The following is a 26024-nucleotide window of genomic DNA, read 5'->3' on the forward strand; positions in this document are numbered from 1 at the left end:
TTACGACTTTGTCAGCAATCACTAAATTGGTGCTAGAAAATACCCCTATATGAAAGACTTAGGCTTGTAATCTAAGAAAATATAATTATCTTCAAAAATTCTTATACACTACTGTACTTCAATACTGATTTATATTATGTTTACTTAGATGTTAAAAAACAAATATTTTTACTACAAGTACTATATTGTTGTTTTTATTGTAGGTAATGCGTCTTATTGTAACAGAAGGTGCTATGAGAGCTGCTGACCAAGCGAAACAGGAAGATTCTGACTTAGTAGAACTTCATCATATGGAGAAGATAATGGCTCAATTTGTAAGATGATTATGCTTTTCCTCATGATTGACTGGAGAATTTATTTTATTGTTGCTTCTTAATTGGAAAAATACTTTGTTTATTCCTACAAAAATACAATCATTTTGTTCTTTAAATAGGAGATAACCATAACCAGTGTTAGCTGGAGCGGTCATTGAACTGTTCACAAGATAGTTAGGTAATTGAATGGTTTCAAGTAGTGCCACCCACTTTCCTGTCCAAGACAAACCACTTTGTTCCTACACAACATACAAATGCTTGACCTTTGATTAGAAAGATTACTTTGGTCAGAGCCTGTTCTTTCTTCACTTTTACTTCTACGGCTCTGCTTTGTGTCGGGGCCATTCCTGTTCACAGGCATCCCCTTGTGATGATTTTCGATTGTGGCCTCTGATACAGTAGCACACATATGCCCTGAAGGGGAAGAAGTGAGCTAGCTGTTCGCAGAGGTCGTACTGGGCAACGCCTAAGAAACCATAGACGAAGTCTGCCGCCGCTTCTGTCTCTTCAGGGGTTGCATCTGCTTCTTCCCAGGATTGATCCCTGGTGAGTACACCGCAATTGTCAGGAGACTGCAGTGTGACTTTGGCTTCCTTTTAAGGCTTTGCCAGTCCTGTGGGAACTCCAAATGTTTGCTGCTCCCTTGCAGAGGCTGATAGAACTTCCCCTCTGACCATGCATGCTAATAACAAAGAGTTTAACCTAAGGAAGGCTGGGGCTTCCTTAGGTCATTCAGGTAGTCCTTCCATGACTGTTCTGAGGGAGGTGGTAAGCAAGGCTATCTCTACCCTGGTACCTCCCTATGTAGGTTTGTGATCTTGTGGTTCCTGTTGCCAGGTGTGAAAGGCAGGGTGGTGCCCATGTTGTCGGTAAGTCAGTGTTGATTACCCCAGATTGTCTAGGATTGTGGTTAAGTTAGGGCCCTGGTCTCCTGGCCAGAGTAAGGGAAAAGATGTAAAGGGAAGGCTAAGTCTAAAGTTAAAACAAAAGTGTATGTGACTGCTGTTCCTGGTGTGACCCCAGTCACTGACCGTGCCAGTGTTCCCCACCTTTTCCCCTGTACTTATATCCCCGACCCTTGTTCCTCCTCCCTTGGTGTTATTGGTGGTGCCTCTGCCCCTCATGTTGATAGGTTGCGGGCCCTTGTCAGTGTGCCTTCCCCTTCCCCTTTGACAGTGTACTCCTGCAGGAGTAACCTGTGTGCTTTCTCCCTCTTGGGGATGTATTGTTGACATTTGCTCCAACATTGACCTTAAGAGTGAGAGCTAGGAAGGGAGCCTGAGAACATGCACTGTAATCCAGCTGAGGGTGGCCCATAAGCATCCTCCTGCTACCTTTCTTTCTAAACAATGGAGAACCATCTCTATCTTTACACCATATCAGAGCACTACAGTGCTACAAATGGAGAAGAAAGGACTTCTTCCCCCACCCTGCATTCTTGCAAGAGGGATAAAAGTCCTGCGCCTCAGTGTGTAACCTGTCCCCATTTCGCTAACACCGAGCAAGGCCTAACACATTCCCCTAGTCACCAGAGACAAAGGTATGGGGTACCTCTTTTGTTTTTGGGTCAACTGGCTGTGCTAGGGAGAATTATTCTGCTGACATGTACCAACACCATTTGTGGCTGTCTGTCTTCCATCCCCCAAAAATATATCCCTGGAACTGTTCCTGGATCTAAGTGACCAAACTCTCAAGGAAGGAAGAATGCGTATAGTAGGTTGACTAACCTTTGGCCATTATGAAGGATTTGGTGGCTCAGGGTTCTAAGGCTTAGAAGGACCCAACACTGGTCCTACCCTGATGTGATCAGAGAACCCAGAATCGTAGTGCTTCATGGAGATTCTTGCACTAGTTTGTGAGTACAAAGATTGGCGAAGCAATTAAGGCTTGTGAGACCAGGGAGGATCTTATTGAGATACGCTTCAGAGCTCATCAAGGCTCAAATCTAACCTTGGATCACAGAAGGCAGAACTTGCTAGCATGGCCTTAAACAGAACAGAGATCTGCTGTTCTGAGAATTTGCTTGTATCCAGCCAGTCTAGCAAGATCTCTCCTGTTCTTTTTCTATAACCAAGCTTCTACGTGTTAAGGACAGAGCATTGTCGTTTCTCCCTTTTGATTTGTCATAGTGCGCATTGATGGCAGACCTTCCCTGGATAGAGTTAAGATTGAAGGTACCACCTTCTGTGTTGCTGACTCTATGACCATAGAGTCGTCAACAATAGCCTCTCGAGCAGTAATGTGGATCTAGCAGCACTTGAGTGCTGTATCATAGTTACACTAAGACATGTCAACCGTGGAGGACCCATGGAAGTACTGTATAGTAGCCTTGAGCAGCCTAGAGAAAAGGCTATCACCTTGCTTACCAGGCAGCCAACCATTGGGTCAGCTAGGCACTGAAGAGACGTGATACAGCCGTTCCTCTCATTTCTCGTCAGGTTGGCACAATGGTGGTACTTACGCTTCAAAGTGCATCAGTACTGGGTTCGATGTTGATGCATTGGTGGAGAGGTGTAAGGACTTAACAGTCATAACTCCCTAATACAGCTCCCAGGGGTGGTCATGCTTTCTGGCTTTGGTTTAAGGAAGGCCCTGGCCTCATCAAAGACTTCACTAAGAACCTCCAGCAACTTTTTCCACTAGAAGGATCCTGGACTGCTCAACCCTTTAGTCTGTGATGGGAGGGAGGGGTATAATGAGGTAGGCAGTCTCCCTCTTTGGCAGCTGCAATGACTAGCAATGACACAAGACTTAGCTCTGGTTAGTGATTTTTCTTGGTTTTGATATCTTATTGGCCTTTCAACACCAAAAACATAGGGAAAACCAAAATGTTGCTGGAATTTCTGTAATCATTTTCCCTCATTAGTAGGACCCATTGGCAACAGATGGCATTAATCAGTTCATTCTTTTGTTTACATGTACAGTAGACTTGAGAAAATGAAAGCTCTTAATATGAATAATGTTTTTCACTACTGCTGACTAATGATAAATAAATATATGATTACAAAAATGCATTGGTTTTTGCACTAACAAATCTTACGCTATTTATAGGGATTATCTTTCGGCAGAGCCTGAACGTTAGCCATTAAGACTTTAATGCAAGGTGACAACCCTGCCTGACCACTAGTAGTGGGGAGGGTATGGGGTAGGCCCGGGGGCGGGGGATGGGTGGTATCCAGCAACCTAAATCTACTCGCACATCGGTACTCTACATCTCTTCTTTCTTTTGGCAGGCTGAATTCTTTTTCTTTTTCAGGTGTGACCGTTTTCCTATGCATACTTGCCCTGATCCTGAAGGGCGCTCCTGCGGCACCTTCATATCGTCAGTCGAAATCGACCCTCATTCTCTGTGTCTAGCCTGCAGAGGGCATCACTGCGAGCAGGTTTTGCCCTGCGATGAGTGTAGGGAGTGGTCTGCCAACCAGTGGGAGAAGTTTGGGCATTGTAGGAAGAAGTCCAAAAGAGGTCTCTCTCCCCTGGGTTCTTCCTCAGTAATGAAGAGACCTTGGACTTCCTCCTCCCGCACTCCTAGACCTCTCTCTGAAGCTCCTCCTCGCCTGTCCTCCTCGGGGGCCGATCAAGTAGGAGCGCAAAGCAGCTTACTCCATGGCAGTCTCAGGGTACCGGGGCTGTTGTTGCTTCCCCCTAGAGGGGAGCACCTTTGCCTTTGCTGCAGGTGTGGTCGTCCCTGGGAGTGACTGAACCCCCTTCCAAAGAAGCTTTACTTCAGCTTCATCAGCGTGGCGCACGGGGAGATCCTTCACCCGCGCTCTTGTTTACCTCTATTGCTGACGCGTTAGCTCTTTGCGAGGCCCAACTCTCGCCCTCTCCTACCCACACAAGGTCATCGCTCCCATTCGGCCATCTGATGGCCTCCGGCTGGCGAAGAGTCCTCCCGCCATCTTCAGATCTCGTCATCCCCTAACGATCCTCAAACTTCTTTTTCTCGCCAAAAGCAACGTTCAAGCCCTCGTGACTGACACTTGCTTGCTGTAGATCTTCAAAATATGAGCGATTGTCAGCCTGCGGCCCACTTTCAATCTCTTCGCCGCTCCCCAGGACGAGACCAGTCATCTTCTCGCCCTTCCCGATGATCACCCTCAAGACATCGCTTCCGATACTCTTATGAGCATTGCTGCAGATCGCGAGAGCGACAGTCGTCCTCATGACCTCGACGCTCTTTACGAACTCAACGTTTATCTGCAACGCGCCCGACACTCCCATTCATGAGACAGACGCTCTCATTCACGAGTGAGACGTTCTCACTCACGAAGACGACGCACTGCATCATGAGTTTGACGAGCACGCTCTCGTTCTTGACAGTCATCCAGAGGTCGATGCTCTTCTTCATGAGCTCAATGCCCGTGCTCAAGATTCCAGCGATCTGCTTCACGATCAACATGCGACATGGGTCTCCTTATTCAGCTTTCGCCCACGCGATGCTCTCCAACGCGACGCGCCTCCCTCCTTCAGACGCTTCCTTCGCCTCCTTGTAGTCTTCCAACAAGCGACCGCAGCTCTCCAGTGCAAGAGAGGTCCCCAAGGCTCCCTCCATCTAGCTCGCCGTTGATCACTTGTGAAACGCTTCCATCTGCTCGTGAATCACGCCCTTTCATGTGTGAATTGGCCGATTTCATGAGTTACAGCCCTCCTTTCACAAGCGGTCGTGAGCCCCCAGCCTCCAGGAGGAGCCTCTGCAACTACAACCACCAACAGTCGGCCTATTCCCTTTCCAGAAGGGTTTAGAGAGCCGCAGAATAAGTTTACGGGTGTCCCGATCTCCCCTGATCGTCCCAGAAAGATTATAAAGGAGGATCTGCTAATGCCTCAGTGTTTAACTTCACTTCTTCCTTTTCAGGTTCCGAGACATTGCCCCACTAAGAAGCGTTCCCCACTGCCAAGTCTACCGAAGGACACAACAGACCTGACGTTTGTAGGTGATCTTCCTTCATGATAAGACACCTTGGTGTCTGTCCTGCAGCAGTCTCCGGGGGGCTTGGGTCCCCCATCCCCGCCTAATCCACAACAACATCGAATCCAATCGGCTACCCCCAGGATCCTGCTAGAAAGGTCAGTGTCCTTCTTTTCTACCTCCGCAGGCTCATCTGAGCCCAGGAGGAAGCCTTCACAGGTTCGAATCCCTGATAACCCTCCAGTTTGCTCGTCCCCCTCATCTAGACCTAGAGGAGAAGGCAGGAATGAGCCAAGGTTGGTTCAGGACTATGTCCATCTGCAACTAACTCATATCTGCTCCGACAGTAAGATGACAGCTAAGCAGAAGAGGAAGATGCCGCGTTACACTCCACAACATGCGGATCGGCTTCACCGTGGTCAGGAAGTTCGTATGATTGGCATTGATTTTAATGCTGCCTTTGACTGTGTTAATCATGAGGCCCTTATTTTCAACTTCAAACAGTTGGGAGTGGGTGGGTCGATTCTTGGCATTATTATTGATTTTTTCAGTAATGGATCTCAAAGAGTTGTTGTTGATGGGCACCATAGTGAGTATAGGAATGCGATATCTGGTGTTCCACAGGGTAGTGTTCTTTGGCCCATTACTTTCCATACTATATACATATGACATGTGGTTTGGCCTAGAAAACAAGCTAGTTGCATGTGCAGATGATGCTACTCTTTTTGCATCAATTCCATCGCCTGAATGTAGATCTGGGATTGGTGAATCCCTCAATAGAGATTTAGCTAAAATTAGTGCATGGTGCAAATTATGTGGTATGAAGTTGAATCCTAACAAAACTCAAAGTATGATTGTAAGTAGGTCAAAGACGGTGGCTCCTCAACATCCGGATCTCAGTATTGATAATGTTTCTTTAAATTTGTATGATTTTTAAAATTTTAGGTATGATTCTCGACAGCAAATTTACTTTTGAGAAACACATTAGGTCTGTGTCTACTTCAATTGCACAAAAAATTGGCTCATTGAGAAAGTCTTACAAGATTTTTGGTGATCAATCTATTCTGAAGAAGTGTTTTAATTCTTTCATTCTACCTTGTTTTGAGTATTGTTCTCCTGTCTGGTGTTCAGCTGCTGATTCTCATCTTAATTTGTTGGACAGAAACTTACGGTCTATTAAATTTCTTATTCCTGATCTAGATATTAATCTTTGGCATCTTCGTTCAATTAGTTCATTTTGCATGTTGCATAGGATTATTCATAACTCTGACCATCCTTTACATTCAGATCTCCCTGGACAATTCTTTCCTGTTCGTAATACTAGGCAGGCAGTTAATTCTAATAGCCAGGCCTTCTCCATCATGAGGCTCAATACTACACAGTATTCTATAAGTTTTATTCCAGCTGTTACCAAGTTGTGGAATGATCTTCCTAATCGGGTAGTTGAATCAGTAGAACTTCAAAAGTTCAAAGTTGCAGCAAATGTTTTTATGTTGACCTGGCTGACATGAGTCTTTTTATAGTTTATAAATGACATATCTGTTTTTGACATTGTTAATAGTTTATATAGGACATATCTGTTTTGACGCTGTTACTGTTTTTAGAATGATATATTGTTAATTTATTCTCATCATTTATTTATTTCCTTATTTCCTTTCCTCACTGGGCTATTTTTCCCTATTGGAGCCCTTGGGGTTATAGCATCTTGCTTTTCCAACTAGGGTTGTAGCTTGGCTAGTAGTAATAATAATAATAATAATAATAATAATAATAATGAGGAAAGGAAATAAGGAAATAAATAAATGATGAGAACAAGTTAACAATAAATCATTCTAAAACAATAACAATGTCAAAACAGATATGTCCTATATAAACTATTAACAACATCAAAAACAGATATGTCATATATAAACTATAAAAAGACTCATGTCAGCCTGGTCAACATAAAAACATTTGCTGCAACTTTGAACTTTTGAAGTTCTACTGATTCAACTACCCGATTATGAAGATCATTCCACAGCTTGGTAACAGCTGGAATAAAACTTCTAGAATACTGTGTAGTATTGAGCCTCATGATGGAGAAGGCCTGGCTATTAGAATTAACTGCCTGCCTAGTATTATGAACAGGATAGAATTGTCCAGGGAGATCTGAATGTAACGGATGGTCAGAGTTATGAAAAATCTTATGTAACATGCATAATGAACTAATTGAAAGACAGTGCCAAAGATTAATATCTAGATCAGGAATAAGAAATTTAATAGACCGTAAGTTTCTGTCCAACAAATCAAGATGAAAATCAGCAGCTGAACCAGACAGGAGAACAATACTCAAAACAAGGTAGAATCAAAGAACTAAAACACTTCTTCAGAATAGATTGATCACCTAAAATCTTAAAAGACTTTCTCAAAAAGCCAATTTTTTGTGCAATTGAAGAAGACACAGACCTAATATGTTTCTCAAAAGTAAATTTGCTGTCGAGAATCACACCTAAAATTTTAAAAGTCATACAAATTTGAAGAAATATTATCAATACTGAGATCCGGATGTTGAGGAGCCACCGTCCTTGACCTACTTACAATCATACTTTGAGTTTTGTTAGGATTCAACTTCTTACCACATAATTTGCACCATGCACTTATTTTAGCTAAATCTCTATGAAGGGATTCACCAACCCCAGATCTACATTCAGGGGATGGAATTGATGCAAAGAGATTAGCATCATCTGCATATGCAACAAGCTTGTTTTCTAGGCCAAACCACATGTCATGTGTATATAGTATGAAAAGCAATGGGCCAAGAACACTACCCTGTGAAACACTGGATGTCACATTCCTATACTCACTATGGTGCCCATCAACAACTCTGAGATCTATTACTGAAAAAATCAATAATAATGCCAAGAAACGACCCACCCACTCCCAACTGTTTTAGTTTGAAAATAAGGGCCTCATGATTAATACAGTCAAAGGCAGCACTAAAATCAAGGCCAATCATACGAACTTCCTGACCACAATCAAGGGATTTCTGTACAGCATTGGAGATTGTAAGGAGGTCATCACATGCTCTAAGGCCTTTACAAAAACCATATTGCAAACTAGGGAATAGATGATTATCTTCAGCAAACCTATTAAGACGTTTTGCTGGAAGACGCTCAAAAACTTTAGACAATATGGGAGTTATGGAAATTGGGCGGTAATCACTGGGATGCGCAAAATAACAGATAACTTTGGAGCTAAGAAATATGCTGTCTTTATAAAAAACAATGGAAAAATACCATTTGGGTCTACATCTCCATAAGCATCAAGGTCCATCAACAGAGCTTTAATCTCACGAGATCGAAAAGCTAAACTAGTTAGTTTAGCCTCAGGAAAACATGAATGAGGAAGTTCAAGTTTTTCATTACTCTGTTTACTGTCAAAAACATCAGCCAAAAGGGTTGTCTTTTCCTTGGACAGTGAGTGACTGAGCCATCTGGTTTAAGGAAAGGAGGAACTGTTGCATCTACACCAAAGAGTACAGATTTAAGGGTAGATCACCATTAATGTTCCTGAGTTGTACCAGAAAGGGTTTCTTTTATGGTTAAATTGTACTCCTTTTCAGTTGAGGCATAAACTCTCTGAGCAAAATCTCAAAGCTGAGTAGTTATTCCAGGTCGAATCTATCTGTTACCCTTCCAAAGATGATAGGCCTCCTGCTTCTCCAAATAAGCATGTCTATAATCATCATTGAATCACGGTTTGTCCTTCACTCGGTACTTAGCACACGAGAAGGGATACGCCTATCAATTATGTTGACTATATTCTCATTCAAAGGGACAACAGGATCTACACTATTATATAATTGTGACCAATTCAAGCACAAAAGATCATGCAAAATCCCATTCCAGTCTGCTTGGGATTTCATATAAATTTTACAAGAGTATGATATATAAGGGACAGGCTGCTCAGTCTTCACTACTAATGAAATCAAGGCATGATCAGATGCCTAGTTATAATGCCAGGGGAGTCCGTGTATACGAGGTCCAAGCAATTACCAGACCTGTGGGTAGCTTCATTTATGATTTGCTCACAGCCTGATTCAGAGGCAAAGTCTAAGCGCTTAAGCCATGGCGATCGGTAGGAGAGATAAAACTTAACCACTCCCTATGGTGAGCATTAAAATCACCAACAAAAGAATATCATACTGTCTGGATGCAATCATCTACCTTTCTCCACTTCTCCACTGAAACGGTTTGTTTTCCAACCTGCATTCAAATATTTTACTGTTTGTTTGTACATGAATACAAACCCAAGTACTTTAATATGAGTATGACTTCAGCGAGGTTGGTACGGCTGTTAAAAAGTTGACAAAGTAGTTACTGTATAACTAGTAGCAGGTAAGTCCTGCACACAGTACAGACATGCAGTACTTATGCAGTCTCTTCAATCTTGGTTGTTTTAATTTTTTTATTTTTTAATTCCAGTTAAATGTAGAATTGTGTTAACATGCTGTTCTGTCTTGGTGAACCCTGTGAAAAGTGTGACAGGTTTATATCTAAACCTGCTGTTGAACTCCAAAATCTGTTTTTTAAGCTGAGGTCATGACTGTTCGTAGTCATCCCTTTGTGATGAGTGTGGGCCGTGGACTCCTCTAAAGTGGGTTGAGTTTGCCAAGAAGTAGGAGAAGGCTAAGAAAGATTATATGGTACAGTATCAGCATGGGGGACGCCAAAGTTGGGTCTATGAAGGAATTTGTCGGGGAAAGAGACCTTCATTTGCTCTCGGGGCTTTCGTTAGAGAAAACGAAAGTCTTTCACCTTTTCCTGGAGGCTCACTTTTAACTGTTCTGACCAACAGCAGCTATGACAACAGGACCTGAGAAAGTTGATGCCTTCCTTGGATATTGCGGGGCTTCATTTGTGGGAAGGCTGCTTTATCTCCTGGCCGCCGTCATGACTTCTTAGGCGTTCTCAGCTGTGTCCTCCTAGTCTTCTACTCCATTTGTGGAGGTGCTGGATGAAGTGGTACTTGTTGCTGTGAGATTAACTGCTGCTTCCCCCTCGAGATCATTGATGTTAGCCTTCAAGACATCTATCCAGAAGAATGCTGACAAGAATCAGCTTGTGCAATCCTCTTCCTCTAGTTTTTTCACCACCTCTTGCTCATCTTCAGCTGATCCTTTGGATGTTGATATTTCTGCTTAGAGAATGAATTCTAGGAAGGCTGACCAATCTTTTCTAGTTTTAAACTGAGGAGAGCCGGTGAGGTATTGACAACCAACTCGGATTGGGGAGATACGGTATTGCGGCTTAAGCTCCTGCTATCTAGTGCATTGTTGGTCCGAGGAAGGCTGCCTTTCTCCCATTCCTTCCTTGGACGATTGAGGAACAGCACTCCTAGGTCTCTATCTCTAAGGATACTTTGGTTTTAAAGGGAGAGAAATTGTCTAGTGATTGGGTGAAAGGAACAATTGATTGGTGTCCTCATATTTGTAACTAACAAGACAGTCCCTCATGTGAGAGTGATCTGTCATCGTGATCGTTCTCGTGATCCTCTGGTCACCTATGACTCTTCCCCACCTTCTTGTGTGGGAAAGAGATCACATGTCACCTGTTCTTTGCCAGCATGACAGGAAGTTTCCACGTACTCACATAAACAAAAACAAAAACAATTTTTAATGATAATTATTTTGATAATATTAAAAATTCCCGGTACCATGTGCGCTCCATCGCTGACAAGGTTCTTCGCTACCTATACGCCTCATGTAGCTTGCTCACCTTTATACACCACGGAGACTTCAATTCGCGGTACTTTATCAGTTTAGGGGCCTGAGGGCCAAAGACAGTACTGTTTCTGGAGGAGGAGGAGGCTGACCGTTGATCAAGTCACCCCTTCAATCACTTAGGCTACACTCCCGATTCCGATCGTGCATACTCTGGGATGAAAGAGGTGTCTCATGGAGTGCATGTTATAACACCACTTTTGCTGAACCCACTTGCACAGGACAACAACTTCTCAAATTTCATTGTACTGAATTCATAAATAAGTTTCAGCCTCTGCTGGTGGTGTACTGGAGTTGGGTGCTGTTGGAGTGTTGAATAGTTTGAATTAGAAAAATTTGAATAGTTTGAATTAGAAAAATTTGAATAGTTTGAATTAGAAAAATAAACAAAAGTGACCCTGGCGCTTCTCTACTTGTCATTAACTGCTAGTGTGATTACTTTACTAGAGGAATGTCAATTGAAAGGAAAGAGAATTAACTTTTTTTTAATTTTAGGTGTAAATGTTAATAAATTGAGCTTCTGACAGAGCTATATGAACATCAGGTGATTATAGAAACCCGAGTCCTTCAAGTTACATATCCTGCCCCAACCACCCCACAAGTCCTGGGGTTTCCTCACCACCTCATAGTTAACTTCCATAGCTTTGTTGATGTCATATTCCCATTAAAGGACTCAGGTTTGTATAGTAAGGAAAAATACAAATTACTTTGATATTTATATCTTCTTATTAATGTAATGTACCCTTTTATCTTTTATAATTTTAGAATTACTTTTTATTTTACAGTTGCTGGACATTTGAAAGAACAAGGCATTAAAGATGATGGTAAAGGGTAATGATATGTGGACTACATTTTTTAAGTTTATTGTAAGACTATATTCTATACAAAATTAAGAGCCAAAGCTCGTCATATCTTTGTTAATACCAGACAATAAATAATTCAAGCAAACTACAAAAATAAAATAACAAAACTAAAAATATATAAATAGCTATTGTATAATGATATTTATCTGACAACATACTACAAATTATGTGTACAGTACTGTACAGTAATCCATAGACATATAGTTCACCTATTTCGCTGTCTGTAAATCAAGGATTTTCTGTCTAATATATTAAATTCGTATTGTGGACTATTCAGGGTCCCCAATTCTACTACACTATTCAACATCCCATGGTATTTAGTTCGTTTTATGCATATGTATGCGACATCCGTCTGCATGTGTGTGTGAAAAATTGTGAATTTATTTCAAGTTCTACAATGTCACCCAACCTGCTTCCACCTAAGAATTCTGATAATGAACCCAAATGGCAGAGAAGATAAGACTCCTCGACATGATTCAGGAAAGGAGAAGGTATGCGGATGAAGGACATCATTACAGCATCAATGAATCTACTATTCTCTATATTGAGAACAAAAGAAATATAAAGGTGACAGCAAATGCGACTTAAAAACAAGATGGCAGAAAGAGTGAAAACTTGCCACAATAAAGCTATGTCTGCATTAGCCTCTTGGATTAGTGCCAGCAGGAAGAAATATCTTACAAAGGGAATGGAGGAAGCGAGGTGAAATCTCCTTTCCGTTGCTAACCATTCCTCATTGTCTTAGTCTAGGTACCAATAATGACCGATTTGCAACACAAACCACTTAACTAGGGATTTTGTCACAAGGGGAACTGACTTTGCAATACAAGGATTACTACCCAGGGAACTAAGTCAGTGCAAGGTAAACCTGCCAAAAAAAAGAGAAAGAAAGAAAGAGAGAGAAAGAAAAAAGAAAGAAAAAGAAGAAGAAGGTAGTTTTCCACATCAATCACGCAGGTAGATGAAAAACTTGGTCCAAAATGGTAAACTCCCTCCTGAGGCAAAGAAATCACTACCAAGACAGATGAGTTAAGCTCCAAGGTTACCGACTTCCTGATCAAAACAGCAACAACACTCCAAAGGGCCGAGGCTGGTATAATCATGCCTCTCACGGAAACAAAATTCCCTTGACCACTGCCTTAACTTTTTATGTGCTGCTTACAACCAAGAGTGGTTGCAAAAAAGAAACACAACTCTTGTAAGGAAAGAACAGATATATCAGGTGAGATAGGAGTGTGGCACCACAGGCCAAAGACGGAAGTGGCTTTTCTGTGACAGGTGGGTGGCTGGGTCTTCCTCTTGCACCACTTACTATTAACCAACTACAGTAATACTTACGGTTATGAGTAACTCAGAATACAAGCAAAATTTTCCTCCATATTCCCTCTTTTTGTGGACCAGTGCTGATACTACCATAGCATCAGTCAAGCAATGCTCATACACCACTTATGCAATGTTCTCGCCATTTTTGAGAAAAGTTAAAAGTCTGTATTTGGTTTCCTTATCAATTAAGTGTAAATTAAGTGATTCAGTTGTTGATAGTGAACACAGCTCAAAAAAGCAAAATCTTTACATTGCCCCAAAGTTCTCATAGAGGAAAATTTTCCCTCCAAGCAGTAAACCTGTACTCCTCCTCGGTCATCTCCCGCATGCCAGCAACGACTCTCCATTAAGGTAAAGGGAAAGTTAATTTGTCAATATTTTGTGATTTGTTAATTTGTGTTAATTTATGATGTTAGGGATTATAATTTCTTCATAATTTTTTAAAACTAAGTGTATTTATTGGAAAATTGTTTTGGTATACGGGCTTGCTCCTGGAACGGATTAAACTGACCATTCCAGCACCCTTTATATTTTAAAGGATGAAGGGTTTGTATAAGGGTAGGAACAAATTTATCATTAAAAACAGAATGGTTAAAGATGCTATTTCATTAATTATTAATTTGAACAAAAGATGTACAGTATGAAGATTACTAATGATTCACTAAGTACTGATATATCATGACACAAGATCTTGGGTGAATAATGTTCGCATGAGCATATGTCAGAAGTATAAGAGATAATTTTTTGTCTATGTAATGGATCTTCATTAGGAACTTGATCAGATAATAATGGAGGAAGTTGAAAGGGGAAGCCTTTAGAAGCAACTATATGCACGCAACCCAGCATCAGAAATAAAATAAAAGATGGAGGTCATACCTGTTAAAAGCCGAAAGAATGAAATGGGTAACAGTTGGGTCGGAATAGTATAGGGATAACCCGTACATGTAATTTTTAAAATTAACTTTTACCATTCTGAAGATTTTGCAGTTTAGTAAAGCTGTTATCTTTAATGATTGTTTATAAAAAAAATTTTGTGCCATATTTCTGTAAACTTGGCCAAGTTTGTACATGAGTATTCACAAATACTTTTCATTATAATAAAGTAGTTTAACCAGACCACAACATATATTTAACTTAAACTTTTCATTACAGCTAAGCCATCTGGTACCTAAGGAGTATACTGAAATTTGAAAACTGGATAGAGGGGGAAACACAAATAGCCTAAATGAAGAGGATATATACAGCAGCGATCCAAAAATTTAGTGTATGTAGATGAAACCTGTACAAAATATATATCTATTCAACATCGCAAAGACAAGGATAAATACAAAAAAATTGGATGGGATTCTAAAAAGATAAGACTAAAAAGGACTAAAGTATACTTCTGTGTTGTGAAGATGGATTTACAATGTTGCAGCTAGGTTAGTATCTTAAAGCTGGAAAATATACTATAACCTAAAAGTAAGATGGTTTGGGTACATGATAAAAAGGGAAAGGAACATTCAGAATTAGTATTAGAAAACAAAAAGCTAATTTGGACAGCCTATCTGACTGAAAAGAATGATGTAAATGGGGTTGTCTTATTGAATGGTCAGGATTTTGTTTCTATTTTGCTCATTATATGCGGTTGAATGTAATGATCACAAGGATGATGTAATGTGCATTCTGGTGTAACTGAACTAGTATTCAAGTAATCATTTCTTGGATACAATACATTAATCATAAACATGATTACTAGATAAATTTCTAGTTCCAAATTTTTAAATATTACTTATAATAGTATATAGTACTGGTACATATGGAAAAATGAGGACTAAATATACCTGCTTAACCCTTGTTAATACTTTACAACTAACTATAACATGAGCACTGTGTCACAGATAAAACACACATTTAAACTTATACTAAAAATCCTAATTCCATGAATAGCCTAGCCAAAGTTAACAACAACTAACAAACAAGAATATACTGCTCATAAATCATAACTTAGTAAATTACATTTATATATACATTCTGAATATTACAAACAAATTATACTACAAGATATCACAACATATGAAGCTTTTAAAAAATTTAATATCAAATTTATAATTACTGTTCTTCAAGAATACCTCTTGCTATCAGTATTCGCATGACTTCATTTGTTCCTTCTAGAATCATGTGAACCCTAGAATCTCTTAAATACTGCTGAACACTGTAGTCTTTAAGGTACCCATATCCACCATGAAGCTGTAAAGCTTCATTTATTACCTGAAATCAGATAATGACAAATTTATAAAAGCATAGATGTACATACAAGGATGTTAGTCATCCATGTAGAAAACTTTGATATGATAAATGAAAATGCAGTCTTTGAGAACACTGGTCTAGAAAAAATACTGTTCATATGGTACTAATTCTGTTGCAATAACTGGAAACTGATGTACATTTTCTTGTAATCTGATTTATAAAGTTCGTATATGAGCTAGCCGGGCACCAACTAAAAGGGCCATCCACCCAAACCTGACGTGTGACTTTCTCACGTTTTTATTTCCTTTATTATGTGAAAGATCTCAGGTGGTTTTATATTGATGCATCATGCATTTATCAAATAAATTAATATCTTGGTGACATTGATTATCATATTCTCTCAATGCTTATGAAAGACATTAACATTTATACTGTAATTGTTTTTGTTTAACAGATGCAAACCTATTCATTTTACCAATGCCATTATACAATGCTAAAGGCAGTACACACAAAGATGAATCATTGGTAAAGGCAGTAAACCCTACAGGAGTTCAGTTGTTAGTTGAAACACAAAAAGTAATTTTCTATTTGTTCCTTAACCAAAATACAAACCTTACCTATTTACATAGGGTATTATTTTCGGCATAGCTGAAATGACGAGCCATTAGATTTTTAACTAGGGTTAACTACCCTCTCACTAGTTAGCGAGGGGGTAGGGGAGAGGTAGTTAGCTACCCCTCCCCCCTCACACACCAGTGAACTGATTCACTTCACTTTTGGCTCGGGTGATGATCAGACCTGTCTGTCTCACCCTCGCATTTTTGACAGCCTTAATTTGTTTGCTTTTTCTTACAGCTTGTGTGCTTGGAAGTTGGCTTCCATCCATCATGCGGAAGTGCCCTGGACTTCCCAACCGCCCTTGTGGAACGTTCATGTCGGCGGTCAAGACCGACCCTCACTCCTTACGTCCATACTGCCGAGGTCAACGGTGTGAAAGGAACAATACTTGTAGTGAGTGCAGGGAGTGGTCTACCTCCCAGTGGGAGAGGTTTTCCCGGCGACGTAAGAAGTCTAAGCGTGACCTAAGGTAGGTTCCAAAGACTTCTTCCGCTGCCCGAACCTCCTCCAAAGCTCCCACTCGATCGGTCTCTCGCGAGGGTCCGTCAAGTGGTAGCGTAGGCCTTTCTGTTGTTGACCAACCTCGGGGTTCGGGAGAGGGAGTTGCCTTCCATAGCGAGGCAGCTCCTCCTCCTCCACCTCCGGGGGAGGATTTTGATGTTGATGATTCCGTGTCTAACAATGATCTTTTGCAGCTTTGGCCTTCCTTGGGGCTTAAGGGCTCGCTCTCCAGGGAAGCCCTGTTTGATCTGATCCAGTTGGGTGCAGCAGTCAAACAGTTGCCAGTAATAGCAGAGGTAGATCCTCTGTCTATTGTCGACGTTGTTGTGGCAGAGGCTTCCGACGGGTCGGGCCAAACCCCTGTTGTTGTTGCTGAAGGTTCAGTTCCCCCCTCCGAACATCCTTCGAGGGAGGAGCTGGGTCCAACGGTCTCTCCTGCGGGTGATTCTCCCCCCCGGGGGAGTTCACTGACGGAGACTCCTTTTCGGAGGACCTACGATGGTGTTGGTGCCCCTCGAGGTCGTCCTCGCCGTAAGGCTCGCCCTCCTCTTCACCGTCGAGGCCTTCCTTCCCCTTACAAGGGGGTTAGGAGGCGCCTCTTTGGTTCTTCGCCTTCGACCTCTCCCGCAGAGGAGCCTCCTCGACGTGAGCAGATCGTTACGGCCGCATCACTAGACCTCTCAGCTGATCGTTCGCGATCACCGACGCCTGCCAGACTTGCTAGCCTTCCTTCTCCGTTTGCGGATGCAGATGCGCTGTGAGCGCCTACGCACCCCGTTTTCCATCGGGCACCGGTCCCTTCGGGGCATAAGGGCTTGTCTCCCACTGAGACTAAGTCCCTTAAGCGCCAGGTGTTGCTGTAGCGCGCAAGCGCACTCCTACTGTAGACCCTTCAGACTCTTCATGCCCCACTTCTTCTCGCCATAGATCTCCTGCCCGCCAGCGCTCGCCTGTGCGCCAGCTCTCTCCTGCTCGCCAGCGCACATCTGCGCAGCCTGTGCCCGCTACGCGCCCTGCGCCCCCACATACTCCCGAGCGCCTACGATCACCTGCTCGCCAGCGTACATCTGCATGCCCTGGTCTAGATGCGTGCCACGTGCGCCAACGTTCGCCCGCGCGCCCACGATCTCCGGATCTGGGTGCAGGCAAGGAGGCTGCTCCTTTGCCCCCTCGCCGTCGATCTCCTACGCGCCCTGGCGCACTCTCCTGTACGTTCTTCAAGACCTAGTCGAGCTTCTGCGCGTCCGCGCGCCCACGAGAAGTCTAAGGTGCAAGCCCGCGAGCGTTTGCCCATACGCGCCACTTCACCTGCTGGTCCTGCAGCTCATCTGATAGCTCCCGACTACGCCACTACGCGTCAGTGATCTCCAACGCGCCAGCGATCTCCCACGTGATTCTTCACCTGCGCGCAAGCGCTCTCCAACGCGCCCGCGCGCCCTCACATCGGATCGCCGAAGGTCTCCTGCGCGCCCACGCGTTAACTCGCCTGTTCGCAGCCGATCGCCTTCTCGGCCTATGCGCCATCGCTCGCCAACGTGCCATCGCTCCCTTGCGCGCCGTCGTTCTCCCGGCCGCCAGCGCTCTCCCCTTCAACCGCGCGCACCCTCACTTGCCTGCGTGCCAACGTTCACCCGCGCGCAAACCCGCGATTTTACCATCGCGCTACCCCGATCGCGATTCCCGCCGGGTTTCGCAGCACGGGCAACCTTGCGAGTCCTCGGGAGCGACGCGTACTTCCAGATCATCATCACAATCTCCACCGCGTAAGCGCAGAGCAGCGCTCTTGCAGGAGGAAGCAGATTCTTCAGAGAGGTCTAGGCAACTCCCTTCTTCTTTTCAGGCAGGCCCTGTGGTATCCACTCCTAAGGATCGCCCGATCCCCTTCCCTCCAGCGGGAGTCGCTGACACCTAGTCTGTCAGCCGTCAGCCTTGGTTCGGGTCTCTGATCAAAGCGGTCGTCCAGGCTGTTAAGCCGGCCCTCGTTGATCTAGGCCTCAAACCAACGGCAGCCTCGTCCCCGCTGAAGAGAAGGAGAGGAGTGGACTTTGTGGTAACTTCTCCTAGGGTCAAACTGGCTCCCAAAAAGTCCGTCAGGAAGGCCCCTTCCCCCCTCAGACGGTCTCTCCTTCCCCCCTCAGACGGTCTCTCCTTCCCCCCTCAGACGGTCTCTCCTTCCCCTGTGAACGAAGCCTTTCCGTCCTCAGGAGAGTTCAGCGAGGTGGGACATTCTCCCACGGCACCAATGGGAGGAACCCCACCTCAAGTAGGAGAATCGTCAAGTGTGGGAGCAGCGAGGAGCCCTCAGACTTCTTTATTGGAGTCCTGTATCCCTCCTAGGAGAGAGCCCAAGGACTCGAAGACTATCCCTAAGTCTTCATCTCGGATTCGACCAGAGCCAGCTAGACCCCAGGAGAACGTCCGCGTGTCCCCCCAAGTAGAGCAGCTGGGGACAGGAGACTTTGCTGCCAGTCCACAAGGAGGAGAGCTGCACGAGTCTGAGCATGCCTTCTGGCAGGTCCTGAATCTGATCGAGGCAACTCAACAAGTTCAAGGACCCGGAGACCGCCCCTCGCGAAGGCAAGGATACAGTTCTGGACCAAGTCTACGGCACTCAGAAACCTCCGAAGGCCAGTGCGGCTCTGCCCTGGTCCCAGGGGGTTAAGAGCGCCAGAGACAAGGTTGAGAGCTAGCTCTCCGAACTCTCCTCCTCCAGCCGTTCCCCTGCCGGCAACAAACTCCTCCCACCTCCTCGCGTGCAGCAAAGGAGGTACTTCGAGATCATGGGGGAGTCTTGTTTAGCTCTTCCTCTCCACCATTCCGTGGAAGAGCTCTCCAGGGGAATTTCCCTTAAGAAACTCTCCGCCCGGCAGGTGACATTCTCGGCTACAGAGATCTGGAGCCAGGAGAAGGTCGCAAAGTGTGCCATGCAGGCCACTTCGTGGCTGGATGTCTGGCTGGGGTCTTTGGGCATCCTGTTGCGATCCGAGGACTTGTCCAAGGAGAGCACCAGAAAGGCCATGGAGACTTTTCTCCTCTCGGGCACGCGCACCATCGAGTTTCTGGCTCACTAAGTTGCGAACTTGTGGGCAAACTTGATCTTGAAGCGTCGTGATGCGGTGACCGAGAGGTTCCATGCGAAGGTCCCAGCCGTGGATGTCTGCAGGCTCAGACACTCTTCCATCCTTGGAAAGAGCCTGTTTGAGCCCAAGGTTGTGGAACAGACAGCTGAGAGGTGGAGGAAGTCGAATCACGATTCTCTCCTCCAAAGGGCTCTTGCATCCAGACCCTACAAGCCTCCAGCACCTCAACAACAACAGCCTCGTCAGTCTAGGACATCGAAACTGGCTCCGGCAGCAAAGGCAAAGGTGTCCAAACAGCAGCCCTTTCCTGTCAAGGACGGGAAGTCCTCCAGGGGAGGCAAGAATCCTAGAGGGAGCGATCGGGGCCGCAAACGCGAGGATTGGCAATCCCCTGCGAGTCCACCAGTGGGGGGATGCCTGCAGAGTTGAGCGTTCAGGTGGCAGCAACTCGGGGCTGATTCCTGGACGATCTCTGTGATCAGCCAGGGATATCGCGTCCCGTTCACGACATCTCTTCCTCCCCTGACAGCGAATCCAGTGTCGTTGAGCTCCTATGCCATGGGATCGGCAAAGGGGCTAGCCCTTCAGGCAGAAGTCAAGACCATGCTCAAGAAGGATGGTCTCCAAGAGGTCGTTGACGGCTCCCTAAGCTTCTTCAGTCGACTCTTTCTTGTAAAGAAGGCGTCTGGAGGCTGGAGACCCGTCATCGACCTCTCAGCCCTGAACAAGTTTGTCAAACAAACTACGTTCAGCATGGAGACAGCAGAGACGGTCAGACTTGCAGTGAGACCGCAAGACTTTATGTGCACACTGGATCTCAAGGACGCGTACTTCCAGATCCCAATCCATCCGTCTTCCAGGAAGTACTTGAGATTCAGCCTAGACAACAAGATCTACCAGTTCAAGGTGCTGTGTTTCGGTCTCTCCACAGTACCACAGGTGTTCACCAGAGTGTTCACCCTGATATCTTCGTGGGCACACAGGATCGGCATCCGTCTCCTTCGCTATTTGGACGACTGGCTGATCCTGGCAGACTCGGAGTCGACCCTTCTTCGACAGATGGACAAGCTTCTGGGACTTTGCCAAGATCTAGGGATCATGGTAAATCTCGAGAAGTCTTCTCTGCTTCCATCTCAACGATTGGTATATCTAGGCATGATATTGGACACCGATCTCCACAAAGCCTTTCCATCAGACGACAGGATAGCAAGGCTGAGGAGGGTCGCAGAACCTTTCCTCACACGAGAAGAGCTTCCAGCCCAATCTTGGTTACGTCTTTTAGGTCACTTGTCCTCCCTGGCCTGTCTAGTTCCAAATGGCCGCCTCAGGATGAGATCCCTACAATGGCGGCTCAAGTCCCGGTGGAGTCAAGGCCACGATTCCCCGGAATTTCTGGTCCCCATAGGGCCTGTGGAATGGACGGACCTGCAGTGGTGGTTGACCGACGGAAACCTTCGAAAGGGAGTAGATCTTCTCGTCCTTCCCCCCGGATTTGATGCTGTTCTCAGACGTGTCTAAAGAAGGGTGGGGGGCCCACGTTCTGAACCACAGGATCTCAGGCCTGGTGGTCAGAATCAGAAAAGTACCTCCACATCAATCTGCTAGAGATGAAGGCCGTATATCTGGCCCTTCAACAGTTCCAACAGACCCTGGCGGGCCACTCTGTGGTGGTGATGAGCGACAACACCACAGTACAGTGATGCCTCAGGATACGAAATTAATCCGTTCAGGATGCGGTTTCGTATCCTGAGTCGCGTTTTACATGTAAATAGCCTAATCCGTTCCAAGCCTTATAAAAAGTCACCTTTTCTTTCATAAACACGCTAAACTGTAGTAATAAACATGCATTGCAGCCATTTCTATCATTCAATAATTAACACAATCGTTAAAAACAGCCTAATCCATTCCAGAAACCACTATGAGATTATTCAATAATGTAGTTATAGCCAAGTTATCCCCCCCAAGCCCAAAGAAAACGGTCCGTTTTCTTCACTACGGTACGTACTGTATAAAAGTTACGGTACTGTATGTACGTAAAGCATTTAGATCAGTGAAGGTGTATTGTTACTGTACCTGTACGTACACCTAAATTAATGATTGATACTGTACCTTTACACTCTGAAAAAAAGGTTACAGTTAATTAGTGTAACAAAAAAGTTGAAACTTACCTTTTGATTGAGACGATGTCCGATAGCGAAGTCGCGGCAGAGGAGGATGGCATAAGGCAGAAAGCGTAACAAGTGACAGACTACGTACAGTAATTTACACACTTAACACATTAACACTTAAACTTTACGAAATAAAAAAATGGCAGAAATAATTAACACTTAACATTACGTATGGAAAACTATAAAATGAAAGAAAAAATTACTTTAACACTTAACGGTAACATAAAACTTAAAATTGAATTTTTTTTTTTTGCTTTTTTATAACTTTGCGTTTTTCTTATTTTCTAAATCTCTTCTACTTCATCACTTTCTTTTTTCTGTTTCTTTTCTTTACTTTCACCTTCTACTTCTTCATCTCTTTCTTTTTTCTGTTTCTTTTCTTTACTTTCACCTTCGTCTTGGCCTACTAATACTGCTGGCCTCTTTAATAAGAAACTATCTATTGAAGCTTGTTTCTGCCTACTTTTCAACACATTTCTAAAATGCGTTAGGCAAACGTCATTGCAGTGTTGAAGCGCACGGTTGGTATAAACTTTTTCTGGATGTTCCTTTTCGACGTAGTCTGCCATTTTATGGAAACATGCAAGAATTTCCTTAATGTCTGCCGTTTTCAAAGGTGCAACATCCTCCTCATCACCGCTAGAGAACTGCTCTTGAACATCACTCACTTGCATCGTCTCCAACTCCTTCAAGTCGTCCGTCGTCAACTCCTCGTGGTGCTCCTCGATAAGTTCATCGATATCTTCCGCGCTAACTTCCAGCCCCATGGACGTACCAAGATGTACGATGTCAGCCACCTCAGACTGCTGAATTGGTTCAGGATCGTCAACGATCTCGGCTTCTCCTCCAGGCTTCCCGAACCCCTCGAAGTCTCGTGCAGAGACAGCATCAGGCCACAGCTTCCTCCAAGATGAGTTTAGGGTACGCCTCGAAACTTCCTGCCAAGCGAGATCGATGAGTTTGAGGCATATCACGATATTAAAGTGATCTTTCCAGAATTCACGCAGAGTGAGGTTTGTACTCTCTGTGACTTGGAAACATCTCTGGAAGAGATGCTTCGTGTACAATTTTTTAAAATTAGAAATAACTTGCTGGTCCATGGGCTGGAGGAGAGGGGTGGTGTTAGGCGGTAGATACAGGACCTTTATGAAGGAATACTCGGCCAGAAGATATTCCTCGAGGCCAGGAGGGTGAGCTGGAGCATTGTCCAACACCAGCAGACATTTCATAGGGAGGCGCTTTTCTTCCAAATATTTTCGGACAGTCGGACCGAAGCAGACATTCACCCAATCAATGAACAGTTGCCTCGTTACCCAGGCTTTTGCATTCGCCTTCCACATCACGGGAAGGTTCTCCTTAATGACTTTGTGGGCTTTGAAGGCTCGGGGATTTTCTGAATGGTACACCAGCAGGGGCTTTATCTTGCAGTCCCCACTGGCGTTTGCACAAAAAGCAAGGGTAAGCCTGTCCTTCATAGGCTTATGTCCGGGTAGCCTCTTCTCCTCCGCCGTGATGAACGTCCGACGAGGCATTTTCTTCCAGAAAAGCCCAGTTTCGTCGCAATTGAAAACTTGCTGCGAACTGTAGCCTTCCTGCAGAGTCAACTCTTCGAACGTTTTAACAAAGGCTTCGGCAGCCTTCGTGTCCGAGCTGGCTGCCTCCCCATGCCGTACCACTGAATGGATGCCAGTCCTTTTCTTGAACTTCTCGAACCACCCACGAGAAGCCTTAAACTCTGGGGGTTCCTGCTGGGATGTTCCTTCTCCTGCTCCTTCTTCGGCCTGAGCACGCACGAGATCACCGAAAATGGCGGAGGCCTTCTGGCAAATTGTAGTCTCAGTGATGGTGTCTCCTGAGATCTCTTTGTCCTTGATCCACACAAGAAGCAGCCTCTCCATCTCGTCATGCACGTGCGTTCTCTTGTTGGAGAAAATAGTGACGCCCTTAGAAGGTGTTGCTGCTTTGATGGCCGCCTTCTGCTTCAGGATGGTGCCTATCGTAGACGGATTCCGGCCATACTCCTTGGCGATCGCACTTAAACGCATGCCAGACTCGTACTTTTTAATGATTTCAAGTTTCGTCTCCATCGAGAGCATCGTCGTCTTCTTCTTTCCTTCGGCAACATTCTTGGGACCCATGGCTACAGTAATACGTAATATAATACACTACGTAACATTATATACAGTCTATGTATAGTAAACACTAATACAGTACAGTGCACAGTAGCGAAAGTTTATTAACGATAACACGTGGCGTACGAATGTACTGTATATTAACACGAAGTCAAACAAGCGAAAGCACACAACACAATGTCTGTTAACGATACCGCGGTCGGAACGAAAAGAGAGAGAGAGAGATGAACGCCCGTGCGTAGGCAAGCTGGGATAGTTGCCGACCAATAGGAAAGCAGGATCTTATGGCGTCAGCTAGCGTCTGAGTAGGCAGATAACCAATGGGTGAGCGGGAGGCTGTAAGTGAGTCTACCCAAGTTCAAAGTCTGGCGGCGCGCGCTTTTTAAAATTACTCTCGGCGAAGAGTTGGGATCTCGTAAGGTTTTCGTATCCTGAAATTTTATCCGTATCCTGGGGCATAAAAATCTTCGAATCACTTTTCGCATCCTGAATTTTTCGTAAGCAGAAACTTTCGTATCCAGAGGTATCACTGTAGTGGCTTATATCAACAAGCAGGGAGGTACCTTTTCACAACAGCTATCCCATCTTGCAGTAGAGATTCTGAGATGGGGCGAAGTCCACTCGATACCACTATCGGCTCGCTTTATTCTGGGCAAAAGGAATGTGCTCGCCGACAGTCTGAGCAAAGCTTCGCAGATAGTGAGTACCGAGTGGTCTTTGCATCCTCTAGTAGCCAACAAAGTCCTGACTTTGTGGGGTTCCCCGACAGTGGACTTGTTCGCGACAGCCTTGAATTTCAAGCTGCCGCTGTACTGCTCCCCAGTCCCGGACCCCAAGGCACTCTGGCAAGATGCCTTCCAACAACAGTGGGACAACATCGACGTCTAAGCCTTCCCACCGTTCTGTCTGATGAGAAGGGTGCTCAACAAGACCAGACTATCGGTCAACCTGTCGATGACCTTGATAGCTCCACTATGGCATCATGCAGAGTGGTTCCCGGACCTTTTGGAGCCCCTGACGGAACTCCCGAGAAAACTTCCCCCACAACACGAGCTACTCAAGCAACCACACTGCAACATCTTCCACAAAGCCGTAGCTTCGTTTCGGGTTCACGCATGGAGACTATCCAGAATCTCCTCACAGAGAGAGTCTTTTTGCAACAAGTTGCGGAGAGGATGTCTCGACACCTGCGAAAGTCATCTGCAGGGGTCTACCAGGCGAAGTGGAGAGTCTTCTGTGGTTGGTGTCGTGGGAGAGGTATCTCTCCCCTCGATGCCACTATTCCAGCAATAGCGGAGTTTCTTGTTTATCTGCGGGAGGAAATGCTCCTTTCAGTCTCGGCAGTGAAAGGCTATTGCTCAGCCTTAAGCTTGGCCTTCAGGCTGAAAGGATTGGGCATTTCTTCTTCGCTGGAACTTTCCTTGCTCATACGTAGCTACGAACTTACCTGCCCTCAGTCGGAAGTGAGACCTCCTCCATGGAACGTGGTTTGGGTTCTCAGGGCTCTTGAGAGACCTCCGTTCGAACCATTACGCCAGGCTTCTGATCGTCACCTGACTTGGAAGATGGTGTTCCTGCTCGCTCTAGCTTCTGCCAAGCGTGTCAGTGAACTTCATGGTCTCTCGTACGACGTTGCCCATTCAAGGGGATGGGGGAGGTAACGTTCAGGTTCGTCCCTGAGTTTGTTGCCAAGACTCAAAATCCTGGGGTTCCGGACCCACGGTTCGACTCCTTCAGGGTTTCGAGTCTTCGTTCTGTAACAGATGACCCAGACCATCTCCTACTATGCCCAGTAAGGTGTCTGAGGCGTTATCTTAAAAGAACAGCTGCAGTCCGTCCTCGCGTGCAAGCCTTGTTTGTGAGCACGCGAAGTACGAAGAGGAGGGTCACCAAGAATACCATTTCAGCTTGGATTCGAAGGGTCATCCATTATTCCCTGAATCCAGACCCTCCTCCGTCACGTCGCCCTAGAGCGCACGATGTCAGAGGCATCGCAACGTCCCTGGCATTCAAGAGAAACTTCTCTGTGACGCAGGTGCTACAAGCTGGGGTCTGGAAGCGTCAAACGACCTTTACAGCCCACTACCTGCAAGACGTGACCCACAGGAGCCTCGATACGTTCT

At 44.9% G+C, this 26024-nt stretch overlaps 2 protein-coding genes across 2 annotated transcripts in view; one reads left to right on the forward strand and one right to left on the reverse strand.

The window, feature by feature from the left end:
• Positions 1-12483, forward strand: part of LOC137655683 (centromere protein X-like) — a 65410-nt gene extending 52927 nt beyond the window's left edge. Inside the window, exons 3-4 of the mRNA XM_068389642.1 lie at positions 204-314; positions 11773-12483. Coding sequence (XP_068245743.1) covers positions 204-314; positions 11773-11787 — 126 coding nt within the window. The 3' untranslated portion in view covers positions 11788-12483. The remainder of the gene's footprint in view (positions 1-203; positions 315-11772) is intronic.
• Positions 12214-26024, reverse strand: part of LOC137655682 (isobutyryl-CoA dehydrogenase, mitochondrial-like) — an 80010-nt gene continuing 66199 nt past the window's right edge. Inside the window, exon 9 of the mRNA XM_068389641.1 lies at positions 12214-15423. Coding sequence (XP_068245742.1) covers positions 15265-15423 — 159 coding nt within the window. The 3' untranslated portion in view covers positions 12214-15264. The remainder of the gene's footprint in view (positions 15424-26024) is intronic.

Source organism: Palaemon carinicauda, chromosome 16, assembly GCF_036898095.1.
Source record: "Palaemon carinicauda isolate YSFRI2023 chromosome 16, ASM3689809v2, whole genome shotgun sequence".
NCBI classification, from domain to species: Eukaryota; Metazoa; Arthropoda; class Malacostraca; order Decapoda; family Palaemonidae; genus Palaemon; species Palaemon carinicauda.